General features: G+C 45.4%; 2 protein-coding genes across 4 annotated transcripts in view; both read right to left on the reverse strand.

The window, feature by feature from the left end:
- LOC136334176 (uncharacterized) overlaps window positions 1-20437 on the reverse strand; it is a 399355-nt gene that overhangs the window by 349753 nt on the left and 29165 nt on the right. The window lies entirely within an intron of this gene.
- Window positions 1-20437, reverse strand: part of MCC (MCC regulator of WNT signaling pathway) — a 550138-nt gene that overhangs the window by 121152 nt on the left and 408549 nt on the right. For all 3 annotated transcript variants that reach the window (XM_066274073.1, XM_066274074.1, XM_066274075.1), the window contains one exon: window positions 7634-7776. In XM_066274073.1, the coding sequence (XP_066130170.1) occupies window positions 7634-7776 (143 nt within the window). The remainder of the gene's footprint in view (window positions 1-7633; window positions 7777-20437) is intronic.

Consider the following 20437-nt stretch of genomic DNA (forward strand, 5'->3'; position numbering starts at 1 on the left):
TTCACAGTAAAACAACACTCTAATATAGGAGCCTAAAGGGAAAGTATTTTTTTATTGTTGCAGTTATTTTTAAAGATTCCTTCTCTTTATTGGCTAGGAGTGAAATGATCTCATCAGAAAAGGGAAAAGTAAATGAAAGTATCATTCTTGTCATGTTTTCCAGACCTCAGGCTGAAGTACTATGGAATCAGCAGCACTTGATAAAAATATTACTTCGTTAGCAAACCCCATGTCTATTTATTTCAGGGTGTGCATTCCTGCCCTGTCATCAGGTCAGTGATCTGTGAACAAGACCCAGACGGACACCTGCCTGTCTTGGTAACTGTCAACTGTGTATAGCTAATCACTGGTGGTTTTTCTGAACATTTGTTTTTCTTACAATTAAAGCCAGACCTGCCCCGAAGTGGCAATCATTCTTTTAAAGAACAAAGGTTTTTTTTAGCTATAAAGAGGAAACGTATTCCTTTCAGTTCTCTTAGAGGACCTATAACAAGAAATTAGTGATAAGTAAAGTCCTGATCTTCAATTCTTCCTCTTCTATTTTTTTTTTTTTTTATATACGGCACCGAGGAAGCTCAGACTCATCCATGAATCTTTTGGTGAATTACTGAATAAGGAGATTTTGAAAGACTAGCCATTCTTGCCATCAATGAGTACCAGTTTTAACAACATCTGATATAGGGTCAATATTCAAGAACTTCTCAATATGTATACCACACAAGAAGACAGGGAGAGAGAAATCTATCTTATTTTTCTGGGTTTATTTTTATTTCAGTATATCTTACCTGTTAGGCCAGAAACTAATCAAAACAACATGTTTTACTGGGAGATAAAGGGGTTTTGGTTACAGTGTCTGAGATGCAGCAATGTGAAGCTAGCGGATAGATACAGCACACAGGACAAAGGGTGAGCTGACAGATCAGGGGGAAGGCCAGGTTCCCAGCACAGACTTGAACAGATAGAGCCTAGAATAGACAGAGACTTTGGCTAATATCTCGGTCACCAAATGAGGAACATTCTGCAGTCAAGGAAGCAGAACAGTTAGGTGCCAATGCCGTGGGGACACAGGGAGGATGGTTTAATGCCCTCTGGCCTGTAGTCACTGACAGTGGAAGGTGTGGGGGACAGAGCCCTGGGTAAGAGCCAAGGCTGAGGATGGATCTCAGGGACAGAAGATTCAAGACCTACAGGGTCCCAGAGGTCTCCGAAGATCACCCAGGAAGGAAAGAGGAGTTAGGGTCAACGTTGCAGAAAAGGGCCAGTAACAAGCAAAAGTCAGGAAGTTTTTCAGTGAAGAAATCACTGGTGATTTTCAAAAAAAGTGTCTTAGCTCAGGCTACTGTAACGATAGGCTGGGTCACTTATACAACAGGAATTTATTTTCTTATCATTCTAGAGCAGCGGTTCTCAACCTGTGGGTCGCGACCCCGGCGGGGGTCGAACGACCAAAACACAGGGGTCGCCTAAAGCCATCGGAAATACATATTTTAAGAACCGCTGTTCTAGAGGCTAGAAGTCTAAGATCCAGGTGCCCACACGGCTAGTTTTCGGTAAGGGCTTTTTACCTGGCTTGCAGATGGCTGCAAATGCCCACACTTGGCAGGGAGGGTGGGGCTGAGGGCAAGGAGGGAGGGAAGGCGGGTGTGTTCTCTAGTGTTTCTTCTTATACTGTCCCATCATGCAGGTCCATCCTCATGCCTCATCTAAGCAGAATTATCTCTCAAAGGCCCCATGTCTACCTACCATCACATAAAGGGTGAGGGCTTTAATATATGAATTTCAGTGGGGACACGATTCAGTCCATAGGTAAAAAAAAGTTTAGGCAAACTGTCAGGGTCAGAAGTCAGACAGCAGTGGGCTAATGAGCCAACGGGAAATGCAACCGAAAACATGGGCTACTCATGAGAGCTGGCAGTGAAAGATTGATGCTTTTATGTAAGTAGCTTTTGTGGCAGAGACAGAGAGAGTCAGAGAGAGGGACAGATAGGAACAGACAGACAGGAAGGGAGAGAGATGAAAAGCATCAATTCTTTCTTGCGGTTCCTTAGTTGTTCATCGACTGATTTCTCATATGTGCCTTGACCAGGGGGCTACAGCAGACCGAGTGACCCCTTGCTCGAGCCAGCGACCCTGGGCTCAAGCTGGTGAGCCTTGCTCAAACCAGATAAACCCGCACTCAAGCTGGTGATGTGGGGGTCTTGAACCTGGGTCCTCTGCATCCCAGTCTGACGCTCTATCCACTGCACCACCGCCTGGTCAGGCTATGTAAGTAGCTTTTGGGGAAAAAAAAATCTCCATGGGAAACAAAAGACCTCATGATTAATTTGCTTAGATATCTCCCCTCCCTCCGCCCGGATCTGGAGGGAACTACTGATGTATTTTTCCATTTCCCCCATCCCATTATATAATCTCCCCAAGTCAGACGAGCATTTAAAAGAGCTACTCTTAAGATGTAGTTAAGCAAAAAAAAAACAAACAAACACGTTACAAAACAGTGTGCGCCATATGATCCAATTTGTTTAAAATATTCATGAATAAAAATTTTTAGAAGGCCATATATACAAAATATCCATTGTTTATTTCTAGAGATGGGAATGAGGATACATTAGGCAGCGTTCAGTTAGGAACACAAACTATGTTGGCTGTTTCAGGTAGAAAGGATTGAATTGAGGCAGTTTTGTGCTGGCGAAGCCATCGTGAGGGCTGGAGGAGAAGGGCGCATGGAGGCCACCAGGAGCCGTCAGGTGTGCCAGCATAGCTGGGTCCCCTCAGAGATCAGGAAACTGCTGCGGCCTTCACACCTGCCCAGTTAGTGAGGACCTCGTGCCAACAAAGCCTGTGCCTGCACCCGCGGTGGCCCGAGGGACTGTGGCTCCCACCTCCCTTCCAGATCTGTGTGAGCACATCTCACTGGCAAAGCCACAGCTCTATGCAGAACCCACTCGTGAAGGGAGTCTGGAAAGTAGTCTCCGGGGTCTAACCCCTTTGATTCTGAGGAGGGTAGAGAGAAGGGGTGGGAATGGTGGCTCACGATAGTTTATTCTCTGGCTACTCACCAACCATACACACTCTCTTACACTTAAAATTTCAAATTGCAACAGCAATGGACAACAAACTTCTGTGACTATCCCTCATTGAAATATAAATGAACTCATTTGTTCACCAAAACAGGAGACAAAAGGCCCATTAGTTATTGTACCCATTGCTAAATGATCACTCCTCTTACAGTTCAATGTCAAATACATCTAGATATCATGTAACTTAACCATAAAATTGTACGTTTCACCAACTTATCTTTAACTAACTGATCATGAAGCTAAGTTGATTCTTTTGGGTTGTAATGCACTAACTTTTACCACTAGGGAATTTCTAGGGGATAGCTTAGAGAACTCCTTGGTTTCTAGACACAGTTCTCCCTGCCCCATGCTATAGCAACAATCCAATTTCCTATTGATCGTTAGGACCAATCACTCCAGCCAGTACAGTAACTCTCTTCATTGCAAAGGCCCTGGTACCAGTCAATGGAATCACTATTATATTTTTTGGTGAAGGCATAGTTCCCTTGGGAAATAAGACTTCTAAACTAGCAGAGCTCTAAGTTGCATGGGTGAGAAGCAACAATTTTTTAAAGTGGATTTTTAGGTATATAAATGAAAGGAGCTACCTACTTCTACTTCTACCTTTTGGTCCCTGGACCCCCAAAAAGGCAGCATCAGATGCTGTTGCTGGTTGGGAGTGTTTACTCTATCTCCAGAGCACTTAAACATGTTTATCTCCCCAATGGTGCAGTGCGCTAGATTAGGTCTATTACAGTAGGCATTCCGGTCAAAAGTGCTCATCACCCGACCTTCTGCTGTGAACTGAATTGTATCTCCACTATTCATATGTTGCAGTCCAACCTTCAATGTAATAGTATTTGGAGATGGTATTTTTGTAAGATAATTAGGTTTGATGAGGTCAGGAGGATGGAGGCCTCATAATGGGATTAGTGACCTTATAAGAAGAGCTACAGCGAGCTTGCTTCCTCTCTCTCTCCCTGCCAAGTGAGGACACAGTGAGAAGGCCACCTTTTCCAACTGAGGGACAGAGCCCTCCTGGGGGGACCAAATGGGCTGGCACTTTAATCTTGGCCTTCCCAGGCTCCAGAACTGTGAGAAATAAATTCCTCTTATTTAAGTTACCCAAACTGTAGTGGGGTTTTTTGTTTTGTTTTGTTTTGTTTTTGGTGTGTGTGTGTTTTGTGATAGGGACAGAGAGGGACAGAGAAAGGGACAGACAGGGACAGAAAGACAGGAAAGGAGAGAGATGAGAAGCATCAATTCTTAGTTGCGGCACCTTAGTTGTTCATTGATTGCTTTCTCATATGTGCCTTGACCGGGGGGCTACAGCAGACCGAGTGACCCTTTGCTCAAGCCAGCGACCTTGGGCTGAAGCTGGTGAACCTTGCTCAAACCAGATGAGCCTGCGCTCAAGCTGGCAACCTTGGGGTCTTGAACCTGGGTCCTCCGCATCCCAGTCCGATGCTCTATCCACTGCACCACCGCCTGGTCAGGCTGTAGTGTTTTCATACAGCAACCTGAGCTGACTAATAATATAGCTTTATAAATCCTCACTCTGACTGATGGAGTATAGGTATTTTGGATCTCCAGGGGTTATCATCATCTCAGAGCTAACAGTCACTCCAGAATTGTTAGGATCTTTTTCCCACTGTAAGTCTCTCTTGTAAGTGGCAGTGATTCTCCTTGGAAGACTGACTGTACCCACATGTGGTGGAGTTGCATACATCTTCCCCTCCACCTAAGGGGCTCTGGGTCTGTGTACTGGGCCAGGTAAGGAAATTGGATGAGAGGCCAGTAGTATCCCCGGCAACAGCAAGTCAACTCTCTGTTCACCAGACCAGAGTTTTCTTACTATAAAAAACAAAACTTTAATAGGCCACACATTTACACTAGTCCTAGGGACCCCATGACCAATTAGCCAGTATTAACATCTCCACAGGGCAAAACTTTCTGGTTAGTACTGCTGCCCTGCTGACCAATAGAGGACTCAAGCCTACCGACTCCAGTAGTTCAGTGTCCTCAAAGATCCTGCTGTAAGGATGTCGCCTCCCACCCAACATCCTGACTCCCGAGGCCTCTGGACTCCTTCCTACATTACACTATTGTCGTTCTGACATTAAAACATTATTTAACATAGTCCTCCACTGAGCCTAGTTTTTTCAGTATTCAAACTACTAGAACTAACACACGGAATCTAGAATCTCTGGTAGGAATAGTCATGTCAATAACTTCACCATCAATCCAATACTGCATTCCTCCCTCCCTGGACTAGATCCCATAGGTCCTAAGCCCACACACACTCCCTCAAATTTCAGTGGGTATAAATGAACAAACTCTTACAAATCTCTTCATATTTTAGCCGTATCTTTCAGGTTGGAATTCCTACCCATCTCCCTGGGATGGAAAGAAATACGGGTGCTTTCGGGTCTAAAGGGGGAACAGAGGGGCAGTGGGCACGAGTGTATCTGGCACCCCCTGCCTGGGATCAGGTGGCGACAGTCGCCAAGCAAGGGAGGACCAACATCTTTAGACTGGGAGGGGGACTGCTTCTGCAGGAAGGGAAGGTCAGTGGAGTTTGTAAGGAAGGATCTAGAAATTTGGACTGCTTGGAGTCTCTTCAATCGTCTCCATTTGAGTCTCATCATTTCATCTCTTCCTATTAATGCTTCATCTTTACCTGAGATAGCTGATGTGGCTGTGACTTCAACTTACACTGGCATTCAGCAAACTGCAGTATTTGATTCTTGGCTGCATTAGCCCTAAGTATATCAACGATGTGACAATATTCTAAGGCAGCCCTAGAAGGTCCCTGATTTTCTAAATGGGACCTGAGATAAAAAATTTAAAACTATGAGATAGTCATTTTCTTTCCTGAAGCAATTCAGTATTGCTTAAGTATGGATATATCATAGTTTATATAAACTAGTGCCTTATTAATAATTTTTTTTAGCTTTTCCAGTAAATTCCTAAGTCAGACCCAGATGGAAGCACAAGGAAGTCTGTAAGGTATCAGACTTGTACATGACTACTATGGCAATCAACTCTGGACCCTGGCTATGCTAGGGCAGTTAGGGTTCGTCCAAGATATCTGGCTGCTACCGCATGGAAGCTACCATAGACTCTCAGCACCTGAGGGCAAACCAGTTTCCTGGTGTGCTGGGCGCTGGGGCAACGCCTTAGCAGCTGGAGTTCAGAGGACAAGAAGAGCATTGTCTAACGGGCCCGCAAGTGTGCATGTCTTCCAGCCCTTCAGGGAGTCCCCTCAAGGAGGGGTCAGTCATTTACATAATGAAAACTGGCAGGATTTAATGTGACATCTGCACAGATGCAATTTTCCTTCCAATAAAAGGCACTGATAAATGTTTACGGTCAAGAAGCTCACTGTCTTTCTACATGAAGCAGTTTGGCCAGTAGATTCAATTTAAACCTCCTGAAATTGAGTTTTCAGGTGATGTGTGATGCACTTTTATCACAACTCACTGAGCCCATTTGCCTTCATCTTCAGGTGTTTAAAGTGCAACATGGTTTAATGAAAATTACAAATTTGCCAATGTTCCCTGTCAGCCTCCTTTAAATCTGCTATAATCGTTTCTTTGGGCAGAAAATTCTTCTCTGCTCATGCATTACTAACCTACAATCACTCTGAAGACCAGGATACAATTTAAAAGTTCTGAGGTTCTAAATTAGAATATGAAATTTATTGTGTGGCTCCAGTTCAGTGCAAATTTTTCCATGATTCTGCCCAGGAAACACAGGCCCATCAGAACCCTCATCAAGTAGCCCTGTCATTACTATAACTCTCAGAATTGGAACAAAAGGCATCAAAGGTTTCTTCCAACTCAGGACTTCTGGAGAGTTTAAAGTAGCTGCCTCTACAACTGTTGTAATTGTGGCTTGTGCCAACATCCTGAGAACAAAGCACCTTTCTCCGTAAAGGAAGTGCCAAACATTTGCTTTCTTCGGGGCACAGGCAGGAAGATAACTGTTCTCATCCTTGGCTCAGTAAGTCACTTCAAGCAAACCTCTCCTCTGAACAGCAGAGCGGATACACCAAGTGTGTGCAGGAGGCTTAGGGGCCAACTGATTGATGGGCATGGAAGAGCAGTCCCTTAATATTAAGACTCGCCTTTTCACTAGTGACAGATCAAATCTTGCCCTCACCTTAGGAATCTGTAAGAGGCTAAGTCAATGTTGGTCAATCAACTTGAGGTAAATTAAAATTATTATTAGAGTATCTAGAAGTCTACATAATGCTTTGTTATAAGCCTCACTCCTAAATCTCTCAAAGTCCCCCATGGAACAGAAGGCATGTTAGGGATGCTGGTCTCACAGATACAGAGGCTCCAGTTAGAAGTTGTTCATAAAGCACCTATCTCACTCAACTTCCGATGCCACAACCTTATCAATAGACTGCCTCCCTCAACCAGCACAGAATAATAATGGGGAAAGCAAAGAGGAAATATTTTACCAACTGTAAAAGTCTTAGTGACAAAGAGAACATCGTTATAATTCCCAGGGGTGCCTTCAGCTCCAAGCCCCAGGCCACGGCCTGCAGAGGCAGACGGGGCTCCTACCGGATGGTGGCGCCCTGCAGGCGGTCTATCTTCTTGTTGAGCTCCGCGATGATGCTGTGCAGCTCCGTGATGCGCTCCTCGTACCGCAGCGTCGTGCGCTCCTGCACATCCTCATGCTCTCTCATCAGGTGCGACTGCTCACACTGGAATCGAGACAGCAGGGAAGACATGCCAGTGAAGTGAAGCACCTGTAGGCTAGTGATGCTAAGTTCTGTGGCCTCAAACCATCCCAACCTCCACGATGAGCACGCCCAAAGTGAAACCCAGGCCTGCTCACTGACCAGCAAGCCCGAGAGCTCACCAACACCTCGCTCCTACAGTGTCCCTGGTAGACATCTGTGTTCTCGCCCCATAACACTCATTCTCTCCTTGGGGAAAGATCCCTTTGCCACTGCATAGTCTCTGTGGGGCTACCCGTCTCCTCTTTTCCTTAGCCAAGGAGTGGGCACGTGCCCGAGCGAGGTCCTTCAGATACCTGCTTTGGGGATTTTTTTTTGTTGCATTTTTCCAAAGCTGGAAATGGGGAGTCAGTCAGACAAACTCTCGCATGCCATGTGGCCGACCGGGATCCCCCCAACACGCCCACCAGGGGGCGATGCTCTGCCCCTCTGGGGCCTCGCTCTGTTGCATCCAGAGCCATTCTAGCACCTGAGGCAGAGGCCACAGAGCCATCCTCAGCGCCCGGGCCATCTTTGCTCCAATGGAGCCTCAGCTGCGGGAGGGGAAGAGAGAGACAGAGAGGAAGGAGAGGGGGAGGGGTGGAGAAGCAGATGGGCGCTTCTCCTGTGTGCCCTGGTCGGGAATCGAACCCGAGACTCCTGCACGCCAGGCTGATGCTCTACCACTGAGCCAACCAGCCAGGGCCTGCTTTGGGAATTTGAGCCTTGAGTGAATGAACCCAGGGGGCATGGAGTCAATTCACCAGTTGAGGGTCCTGAAGCTCCTGTTGCTTAGGATTTTTGTTTTTGGTTTTTTGGGTTTTTTTTTTTACAGAGACAGAGAGTCAGAGAGAGTGATAGACAGGGACAGACAGACAGGAACGGAGAGATGAGAAGCATCAATCATTAGTTTTTCATTGCGCATTGTGACACTTTAGTTGTTCATTGATTGCTTTCTCATATGTGCCTTTGACTATGGGGCTACAGCAGACCGAGTAACCCCTTGCTCGAGCCAGCGACCTTGGGTCCAAGTTGGTGAGCTTTTGCTCAAACCAGATGAGCCTGTGCTCAAGCTGACAACCTCGGGGTCTCAAACCTGGGTCCTCTGCATCCCAGTCCGACGCTCTATCCACTGCGCCACCACCTGGTCAAGCCTGTTGCTTAGTTCTTGCTCTGTATATCCCCAGAGTTTCCTGCCCAAGCTCCCTTATGGCTGATCAGTTTTCCATCTACCCATTCATTCCTTTTTTGCTGAATCTGCCGGGTTCTGTTTCAGTTACTTTTCAACCCAAGAATCCTAAGTGATATGACACCATTTCTTATTTGGCTGGTTCTCTGCAGGCTTAATGCTTTCCTGTAGCATTTTCCTATCAGGCTCTGACCTCCTGGACAGTAGGCACAGGGCGTTTTGATGACTTAGCCCCAGCACCTGGCACACGGCCTGGTTCAGCCTGGATGACCCAGAAGTGTTATAGAATGAATAAATCACAATGTACCACACTGTCATGAAGGCTGCTTTGCAGAAACAGTGACAAGAGAGGCTGAGGAGCTTCCCTTGCTCAGTGCTTGATAGACTAAGAGGCAGCAGATATTATAAAAACATTTTTGTTGCCAGAGTTCAAATCCTAAGGAACCTGTTCACCTCCTTCATTTCTCTCCTTCCTTCACAACTGCCCCCAAGTCAGTGTGCATCCGTCTCATTTACATAATAATAGAACACTCACTGGTGGTGGAACAAGGAGTCTAGCATATGTTCCTGTCTGCTACATTCCGCCTGATTAATTTCCTGTCCAGCAGAGGAATTTTTATTTCATTTTCTGCATGGTTCTCCTAAGGCCAAGAGCCAGATGTACTTGCCAGCTTTGTACTTCCAGGGTTGGAGGCAGACAGGCGAGGGTAAGACTTCTCATTTGCCACCTCCACTGTGCCCCTCGCTACCTCTGCTAGGCTCCCAATGGTGTAACACACAGGTGCTACTGGGCAGGAGTAAATGCCTTCAGAGACAGGCAGAACACTACACTAAGCCCATCTCAATAATGAAACAAGTGCTCAGCAAAGAGGTCTGATAAATATGTTGGTATAAATCCCGGCAGGGAGCATTCCTATGAAGAGGACCCTGAACCACTGCCTGATCAGTATGGATGTGAGTAACATCCCGGGGGCCAGAAACAAGAGCAGATGCAAATAGGTGGATGAAAGCTGTATCACAGGTTTTTTGCAAGATAGTTACTTTTAGAGAAACAGTAATATGACTTTTGTTCTTAGTGACAACCTGAAACGCCCAGGAACTGCCACTCAAAGTCAAACACACAGGAAACAAATGGAACCCAGGGGCAAAGGGTTAAGAGGGAGCGACAGGCACATCCACACGGAAGCTTTCCTAAACAGAATGTGTCTCTGACAGGCCACAAATACGCTTTCCGTGAAGTTATGCCTTTTTCATCCATGATCCAGCACACTTTAAAAGAAACAGACGTGCACAAAATGATATGTCTCAAAGATAACGTCTTTTTATATCTGAAAAAGCCTATTTCTCTGGAAGATACCTACAACAGGATGCTATTCCTCTCCATCCAAGCAGAATTACCCATGGGCTTTGGAAGATGGGTCTTTACTCCCATCTTCAAATTGTATGTGTGCACGTATGAACATGTGTATGGTATGTACATGTGCATATGTAGCTGACACTCATACAAAGGTCACTGATTCCAGATCCTACAATAATTACAGGATAGTGCCTGGCCAGACCGGGTCTCGTCTGTGCCACAACTCCTCCCACACTGCCATCTTGCTGGCTCTTCCTCTTCGCTTTCCAAAGTCAGCTAAGGCTACTAACTACTACAAGATGCTTCCCCTTCCAAACTCAATGAGCTCTCTCTCCCTGTTAAGTCCCCTTTATTCTTGCTTCTTTACAGTCTTTATAGGTCAAGAGGCCATTAAGGCAAACAAGAAACTGCAATACCCACTTAAAAATGAAGAGGTACAAGTGTTTATACAAGAAAAAGGCATTTGACCAATTTATAGCCACCAAGAGACAACTCTGGGCGTCCCTGTTAACTCTCATGAGCTGCCTACAAGGTAAGATCCCATGGGGCTGCCCAGGTTGCACACAGATCAGATGGGCGATGCCTGGATAACAAGAACATGAGAGCTGGTGAGATTATGGACAAGAGACAACAGGAAGCCTGATGATTCAGTCGGATGGAGAAGCGTTTATAGCTGAAAGAAGAAAAGAGATTCATAATGTGTATTTGGAACTTAGAGGTTCACTTGGGAGTAACGACAAGAATATATCAGAGAAGAAATTTCTTAGCTGACAGCAAAGATACCTCTCTTTTACAGTCTTACATTTTCCCATAAGTATGCTTTTTAAAAAATGGTGGAAAGCCTCTATAATATATTCTTCCTCTAAAATGATTAGATATGTCCTGATTTCCCATAACGTCTAAGATACTGTACCAGGTGCCATGCTGCGGTCACTATAACACCTACTTTGAAGGGAACTGTGGCCCCAGTTTTCAGGTGGCCTGCTCTACTGGAGAATAAAAGCATGGAAGAGGGAGGCTGGGGGGAGAGGAGACGGTGGAATGGTACTTGAAGATTCCTTTCCCAGTGGAAAGAGAGTACTGGAAAATAATGATCAAATCTCCTAGCCTCTAGATGAATGAGCGGTTGAGAAAACATTACTTAAGGTTCATCTATATAAATCAACGACCACTTGAGGTATATCATTAAATGTCTCCCTGTTTTGTGCACACTCATTGTATGCAGCCAAAGATATATCGAAGCATTGATCTCCAACTTGAGTGAAACTCCCATGGCCTTTTCCAAGCCGTGGTGCAGGGGAAAGCAGAGCAACTCCCACAAGGCAACGGTGCAGGAAGAAACAAGTCATCACCTGCAGGAGCCAAAAGAAACCAACAGAACACTCTTGTTAGCCCTCCCATTAAATTTCGCAAGAGCCAACCCCAGGAATGTGGCACTTCAGCGCAGGAGAAGTAGGAGATGAGTGGGTGGCACCCGGGACAGACAAAGCTGCTCTGTGCCTTCTAGCCTGGTGACCTCCCACCAGGCAGGACTGGCCAGGTGAAGTGAGAACCAATTCTGTCATCACACTCGTGTTGTTACTAAGCCGGCGCCTCTCACCACCCTGAGTTTCCACGACCTGGGAGGTATGTGATTTCGACTCCTTCATAAGGACAGAGGCTAGGTCGAACTGGACACCACACCTCTATATAAGGGTCACCTATGGTAGGTATCCCAGCAGAGCCTCATTCAAGAAGATAACACAGTGGTGGCAACTATAGAGGAGAAAGGGGTATTATTACTTTGCTGACTACCGCTTAATGTTTGCACAAATTTTTCAGTTTTTAACTTAGAATTTTAACACATTATAGACATTTTTCAAAAATGACAAAGAGACATCCATTTTTTCATAATCTATTAACACAATTTTTTTTCAAATGATATCCCTTTCTAACCAGTATTTTCTTATGTATGTGAGGCTGTGCCAGGACGAGCATGTGGGGTGCATATCATATAAGTATCAGCACCCCTGTGGTAGCCAGCAGGGGCCTTCACCAACACTGGCTCACCTTTACCCTGCACCGGGGCAGGTCACACTTCCCGTGAAGATAGATGTGGCCATGTGACTTATTTTGACCAATGAGATCTGAGTAAATATACACTATTTTTGACTAAAAGCCTTTAAGAGCTCATGTGGGATTTGCCACATTCTCTTCCCCAGGCAGTGGCTGCTGGCACCAGTCCAGAGGGTAGAGGCCCATCAGTGCAGGAGGATGGGTGAGGGCAATGCCCACAGAGTCTCCCACCAGCCCCTGTGAACTCCTAGTGGGGAGAAATAAACCTTTTGTACTTTAAACCAGTGGTCCCCAACCCCTGGGCTGCGGACCGGTACCGGTCCGTGGGCCATTTGGTACTGGTCCGCAGAGAAAGAATAAATAACTTACATTATTTCCGTTTTATTTATTTTTAAGTCTGAACAATGTTTTATTTTTTTAAAATGACCAGATTCCCTCTGTTACATCCGTCTAAGACTCACTCTTGACACTTGTCTTGGTCATGTGATACATTTATCCGTCCCACTCTAAAGGCCGGTCTGTGAAAATATTTTCTGACATTACACTGGTCCATGGCCCAAAAAAGGTTGAGGGCCACTGCTTTAAACCACTAAAAATGCGGTTATTAGTACTGCATATCCTGCTGATGCAACCACTTCATAGATAAAAACAGTCTGAATGTAAAGTGACCAATTTAATTGCCAGGTAACAAGCAGAAACCCTCTGAAAAACTCCCTCATTCCTCTTTGTATCATCAGGCCATTGAAGTTTTCAGCTTTGCAGCCACAGTTTTTTCCTCTCTACTTCTTCCCATCTCCCTGACCTGTCTCCTCTCTACGATTTTCCTAAAGATCTCAAGTGGCGGTAGAATGTCCCACCTCGAAATCCTGCTCCGAATCACTTCTGGTGAACCTTGGGCAATAATGAAGCTCATGCTAACAGACCAGATGAGAGCTGGGAAACCCTACAAGCTCTCTCCTCAACCCCTGGGAGCACCGAGACAGCAAAGTGGACGCAGGGGGCACAGAATTCTAAGTCCCTTCAGCTTCCAGCAAGCCAGCGTTAGCCACCAGAGTTAATTACTCAACGACGACTTTCTTAACAAGGAGCAAGGGCGGGTTCTTCTAAAAGAACTTACAAGTGAAGGACTGTTTTCTTCTTCTGTACAGAAATATCCCATACAATTTCAGCTGAACAAAATAAGACATGGTTTCATACAACATGCTACTGCTTTTCTTCAGTTATTACTGGTAATTGCATCCAGTGCTCTCCCTTCTCCAATTTGTGCCTGATTCTACACTGCAGCAAAGCCAGAGTGCCTGTGGTTGCCGCATCTTGCCTGCCATGAATTTCTGGAGGTCAGTATCATTAGGAGTGTGGATTTCTCCTAAAACTACAGACTTCCAGTTTGAAAAGCAAGGAAAAGAAAAAGGCTGAGATTAAATGAGGAAACTGTTTCTATCCTGAATTTCATCGGACTTAATGCATATACCCTAAGCTCCTTGTCTAGGTCTTGGCTCTCCTACCATGATGATGAAAAAAATAAAATATCTCCGTAGATACTCTGTCTAGCCAGATAAATCAATAAAATTGCCTATATGCAAAATGTTTAATAAAAACAAGCAACATCATCATTACAACCACCAAGAATAAAGCCCTTTAGGCTCTCATTTCTGCTCTTGGTGCAACCAGAGGTAAAGCCGTGAGTCAGCCCTGAGACAGACCAGCCCAAGACCTTGAGCCTTTGTTGGAAAAACCCTGTGCAATGTGGTGAGGCTAAGGAGCTTTATGGTTTTGTTAATGTTCTTCACTGGGTTTTATCTTACTCCACAGAGGCCACGGATCTTTAATCATCACATTAGTCTCAGCTGTCAAACCTAAGAGCATTATGAGCTCCACTCTTGAAGAATGCAATGCCATCATTAATTTGTTAACCCTCTCCACCATCTTGTGGAGGGGGGGCCAGTTCCACGTCCTTTTAAAATAGGCTAAGAAGTGATGCTGCTCTCTCAGGGTCACACTGGATTGATCGCAACCAACTAACTACTTATCCCCATTTTCAGTCCCTGCCCAGGTTCTCCTGAGAAGGTGGGAGGAACCAAGCCAACTAAACAAAGACGCTCAACACAAACTAAACTCCATCAATAAACAAAAGAGCCAGAGCAGCCTACCAACGAAGCACATAAACGAAGAGGAAAGGAATGGGGCGGGGGAGGTCCTGACAAAGAGAACGTGTGCAAACTACATCTTTAACTTTCGCATTCCAAAGAAAGAGAACATACTCTCTCCATTACATCTAATAGAAATTGTTTATGTGTTTTCCCCCTTAAAGCCAAGAGGTAGAAAATTCAAAAGACTTTTCAAAGATGGAGAGCTTCTAAAAAGAACTCCTTATGATGACTGACTAAATTCCATGGCGCTCATAAGTTTGTTTAAAATATCTCCTTCTGTAGTACATAAAAAATACAGTAAGTTAATTTAAAATAATTGCCAATACTAAAGAAAGAACAAATATGCTGAAAGCACCACTGAGTCTGTTCTACGTACGGTATGATCTCAGCCAGTTCCCACAAGGCTGCTCCGCCACGGGGCTGTTGAATGTTGGTGAGAATGCATGCTCTTGTTTGTGTACTTGTTTTACTTAGGAGGGTAAGGATGTTTAAACCAGATTAACCTGTGCCCCATGCTCCACTCCCTTCCAGGTCTCTTCTAGATGCTAAGGGCAACCTGGGCAGTTTAAGAGACAATACAGGATTAATATAGCTATGAAATCTCACAAAATCCTGACTCTTGGTACTTTCCGGCTATAATACTCTTGGGCAAGACATTCAGATTATCTAAACCTCAACTTCCTCATTTGCAAAATGGGGATGTGTAATAGTTTCTATACTGGAGGTCATTGTGAGAACTCAGATAAAGCATGTGCAATGCTTGGCATACTGCCTGGCACAAATAGAGATAAAGAAATGTGGTAATTATCACTACTGATATAAGCTAATAGTGATGCTACTAGTCAAAGTCCCCAGAGAGCTGTGATGGATAGACTCTAAGATGCCCCTATAATTCCTGCGTCTCCTTGTATTGAGCCTTTGATACCCTCTCATTGAGTCTGTGCAGGATCTATGACTTGCTTCTAACTAATACAATGTGTCAAAGGTAATTGGATGTCACTCCAATAATTAAATTACATTATAAAAGACTGTCTTGTGAGATTTATTCTAGAATCTTTTTCCCCATTGCTGGCTTTGAGGAAGCAAGCTGCCACGAATCATACAACCACAAAGAATTATTCTGCCAATGAGAGAAGAGAGCTTGGAAGTGAACTTTTCCCCACTCGACCCTCCAGATGAGCCTTCAGCTCTGCCCAACACCTTGATTGAAAAACTTGCAAACACGCAGCAAAACCTGGGCTCCTGACACACAGAAACTGTCAGATAAGAAATGTGTGCTGTTGTAAGTTGGGAAATTTGCGACAATTTACTACACAGCTGTGGAAAACTAATCCGGAAGTACTCTGTCTTCCTCAGCATATTGACTTGGGGCTCCTTTCTCAGCTCTTCCTTTCCCATCCATATCCTCAAAGCTCTACCAACAGGTTGATCTCATGACCATGTATTATGAGCCTTCTTCTATGCAGCCAGTGTTACCACTAATAATTACTCAACAGATGCTGAAGCTCGTTTTGATTATTTCAGAGGAACATACATAAAATTTGCATTTTACACTTCAGTTTAATTGTAGCTCTGTAATACATATTTAGAGAGCTGGTAAAAGTTACTAAAGCTACAGAGCATAAATTTCACATGAACTTGCTCTTCCAAAATCTGGTCAGGCCTCAGACATGAATCATTTACCGAGGCACACAGCACAGAAAGCATGATACAGTCATTCCACTGTTCGTATTTTTCCTCGCCTAAACCTCATCTTTATAAAAGGTATGAGACTGGCAAGGCTGACTTTTTTTTTCATGTTCTCTTCCCTGGGTCCCAGTATCTGAACTGGGAACACATCTTCAGTGAAAGGAACAGAGAGTAATTTTAAACTATAGTTAGTATACAAACACAGCCAAGCAAAAATGAACGGCACTATGAAGTGACTACTGTCATTTGGAGTAAAACCAACCATCGAAAACAATGACATGAGAATTTCTTGACCATATGTCAGTCAGAAGGGAATGAATCAGTCTTTGACACAGCAGAGAAAAAGTTGTCCCTTATCTTCTTACTATCCTCTACACAAGCTGCTCTATCTTTGCAGGCTTAAATTTTCAGAAATTCCTTCCTGACCGCCTTTTAAAATCCAAGACTATTTCCCATTAAAAGCATTCCAAAATTTTTTCCCCCTCCTATTTCTTTTTCTTTAAATCTCACTGATAAGAACTATTAACAACAGCTGGCTTTGGAGGGTTGTAAAGTAGAAAACACTTTATAGTCACTTAACACCATTCATTGTATATGTTTCTTTAATGAAAAAATAACCCCTTTCTCAAAACATTTATGAAATAAAAGTATTTTTAAAAAGTGTTAAAATGTGGCCCTGGCCGGTTGGCTCAGCGGTAGAGCGTCGGCCTGGCGTGCGGGGGACCCAGGTTCGATTCCAGGCCAGGGCACATAGGAGAAGCGCCCATTTGCTTCTCCACCCCCCCTCCTTCCTCTCTGTCTCTCTCTTCCCCTCCCGCAGCCAAGGCTCCATTGGAGCAAAGATGGCCGGGCGCTGGGGATGGCTCTGTGGCCTCTGCCCCAGGCGCTAGAGTGGCTCTGGTCGCGGCAGAGCATCGCCCCCTGGTGGGCATACTGGGTGGATCCCGGTCGGGCGCATGCGGGAGTCTGTCTGACTGTCTCTCCCCGTTTCCAGCTTCGGAAAAATACAAAAAAAATAAAAAATAAAAAAAAATAAAAAAATAAAAAGTGTTAAAATGTTTTAATTCACTACCACCTATCACTAAAACATTGTACTATTTTCCTTTTTTTTCTATCACATTTTTATTACTTTTATAATAAAAAAGAAAATATCTTAAGTAAAGTTTATATTTAAGTTAAAACTGGAAATTTTTGTCTGCCTACCATCCCATGTGAGAAAAGAACACTGGTGGCCTTATCCTGGCTGTGGTGCTAAGCTATTCACCTGACCTTGGTAAGCAGGTTAACTTCTCTGAGTTGCCTGTCAAATGTGGAGGCAGATGATCGCAAGTACAAAGGTCTTTCCTCCCCGATTCAAACAGTCTATGATTATGAGACATGGGGTTGCACAACTTTCCATATGTTGTTCTAGACTGATGACTCTGGCAACCTGGTTTTTCAGTCTCTGAATTCCCACATAAAAACCGACGAAGCACCTACACACAGCACAACCCAACTATTAGAAACAAGGCATCCCCTTAAGCAACGAAATCCAAGCAGGTAGTGACAAACCACCACCATCCACCAGCCCTGGATGACGTCTGCATGGGCAAAAGCAGAGGGCAGCAGCAGGAGGACAGACCTGACAACCGAAAACACCCGGGATAACCAGGAAGTTCACACAGGAAAGTGGAGAGGGTCAATTGGAGAAAAGTGGCTAAAACTGCAGGGGTTTTGCTGAGCCCAGAGTGAACGAGCAAGGGGCACACACACAGGAAGATCTGAAGGGGCTAGAGCAGCGACTCCCTATAACTTTCAAGACTGACCCAGGACTCCTCTCCAGGAGGAAACACTGCTAGGAGTGGGTCAAAATGGGACAGAATAGGTAACAGAGACAAAGGAAAACACGGATCCAGGTAGGAGTCGGTGAGGGGACCAGAGCCAGGAAGTGTCAGAAAGCACACTGCTGGCCCTGGCTGGTTGGCTCAGCGGTAGAGCATCGGCCTGGCGTGCGGAGGACCCGGGTTTGATTCCCGGCCAGGGCACATAGGAGAAGCGTCCATTTGCTTCTCCACCCCCACCCCCTCCTTCCTCTCTGTCTCTCTCTTCCCCTCCCGCAGCCAAGGCTCCATTGGAGCAAAGATGGCCTGGGCGCTGGGGATGGCTCCTTGGCCTCTACCCCAGGCGCTAGAGTGGCTCTGGTCTTGGCAGAGCGATGCCTGGAGGGGCAGAGCATCGCCCCCTGGTGGGCAGAGCGTTGGCCCTGGTGGGCGTGCCGGGTGGATCCCGGTCGGGCGCATGCAGGAGTCTGTCTGACTGTCTCTCCTCGTTTCCAGCTTCAGAAAAATACAAAAAAAAAAAAAAAAAAAAAAGGGAAATGGCGCCGTGAGCAGCGCGTCCGACAGCTCTCCCCTAAATCACAACAAATTTATCAACTAGAAACAGAAAAATTTATCCTCGGAGCATTCCGGAGTTCCACACAAACTGATAGCGAAAGGACTGTTATCACTTGAATCTGAGAGACGAGGGTGTGGAGAAATCTACCACAGGGACGTTCTTTCAAACCGCAAGGAAGTGCGCCTGTGGTGAGTCAGCCCATATACTTGGGAACCGCGAGCCCCCCCCCCCCCCCAGCCGTCGCCGCGAGCAGCCGCGCGCGCGCGCGCCCGGTCCGGTTGAGCACCGCTGACGTTCCCAGCGGCCCGCACACTGCGAGTGGGGGTCGCCGGCCACCGGTGCCCAGAGCGCCCCATTCGCGCGCGTGCCTTGGCCATTCCACGCGCCCAGGGCGCCCTGCTGGCCCGCACACCCAGGGGGCTCCATTATCCTGCGCCTGGTGCGGTCCAGCCGCCAGCGGCGGGGCAAGCGGGAGAGGCTTGGGAGATTCTCTCCATGGGCGGGGCACCTCACCCAGCCATTCAAGCTAACAATCAAGCGTTGGGGGAGGGGCATGCGCAGGCAGCCTAAAATACCTTCGGAAACACAGCTGCGACCCAATCACTGAAATTAGCTTAACCCATGAAATCTGCGCACCCTCGGTTCTAATTGATAAGATCTCTCTCAGTTCAGCGATCCAAGACAAGAGGCGTGATATTTTTTAGTGCCTCTCGCTAAAGGGGCGGGGGCAACTTCTGATTAATAGAGCCTCCATATTCAGGGATAAACGCTAACAAGAAGGACTTGGCAGATAATAAGGTCTATACTACACTAGTCGTAAGCAGAGACTGGTGCCTCTTCTTCCCTGCAAAAACAGGCTACAAAGTGTGGAAAGCCTGGGTTGAGAGGTCCAACTAAACGCCCCCGCCTGATTACACTGGAGGCCCTGACTCTCAGAGCCTTTCCCAAAGCCTTGCACTGAGTGGGGATAGAGTGGGGATTTCCCAGCTCTTTGAGCCTCTTACTCCCCAGGCAGAAGCAGTTGCAGCCTTATAGCTGGATCACCAGGCTGCTAATTCAGAAAGGGGGGACTAGGAGAGAGAATCCAGGAAAGCAAACTCTCTCATTGTTGAACCTTGCAAACGCCAACAAGCCTTTACTTCCAGCAAGACTAAAGCCAATTATATGACATTGCCATAGAATCCCATCAACTGCAAATCCCTACCTAAGAGTGACACAGGGGCAGAGCCTGGGGTACAGAGTCACTGACCAGGAAGAGGGAGAGAAAAGAAAAAGGAAGAAGTTAACCTCTCAAAATCAAGAAAAACCCACAGACTTTACAACTTGATCCACTAATTTTTTTTTGTTGTTGTTGTTTGTTTCTTCTATATTTTTGCCTTTATTTCCTCCACCTCGGTCCTTCTATTCTCTGCCCATCTTATACTTCCCCTTTCTTGAACTACACTACTCATGAGTGTTGCATTTTATTTTTCTTCTTCATCCTCACCCTCCTTTAAGGTTATACTCCAAAACACTTAACTCTCACTCTCTCCTCTTTTGTTTTGTTTTTTTTGTCTTGCTTTATTTTGTTTTTTTCTCTTCCTATTTTATTTCTTCCTTCATTTTTCTCTTTTTCTTATTTTTTCCTTTCTATTCGTTTTTTCTTTTCTCATTTTACTTTCCTCCCATATAATCCTCAATCACGAACAAATTAGTTAATTTGGGACTCATGGCTTTTTTTTGGCTTTATTTCTCTTTTTTGCTTTTGTTTTTATTTTTTTTTCTTGTTTGTTTATTTTTGTGGCATTTTGGGTCCTCCCAACCCAAGGTCTCCATTGTATTTAGTCTTCG

This window comes from Saccopteryx bilineata, chromosome 4 (genome assembly GCF_036850765.1).
Source record: "Saccopteryx bilineata isolate mSacBil1 chromosome 4, mSacBil1_pri_phased_curated, whole genome shotgun sequence".
Classification (NCBI taxonomy): Eukaryota; Metazoa; Chordata; class Mammalia; order Chiroptera; family Emballonuridae; genus Saccopteryx; species Saccopteryx bilineata.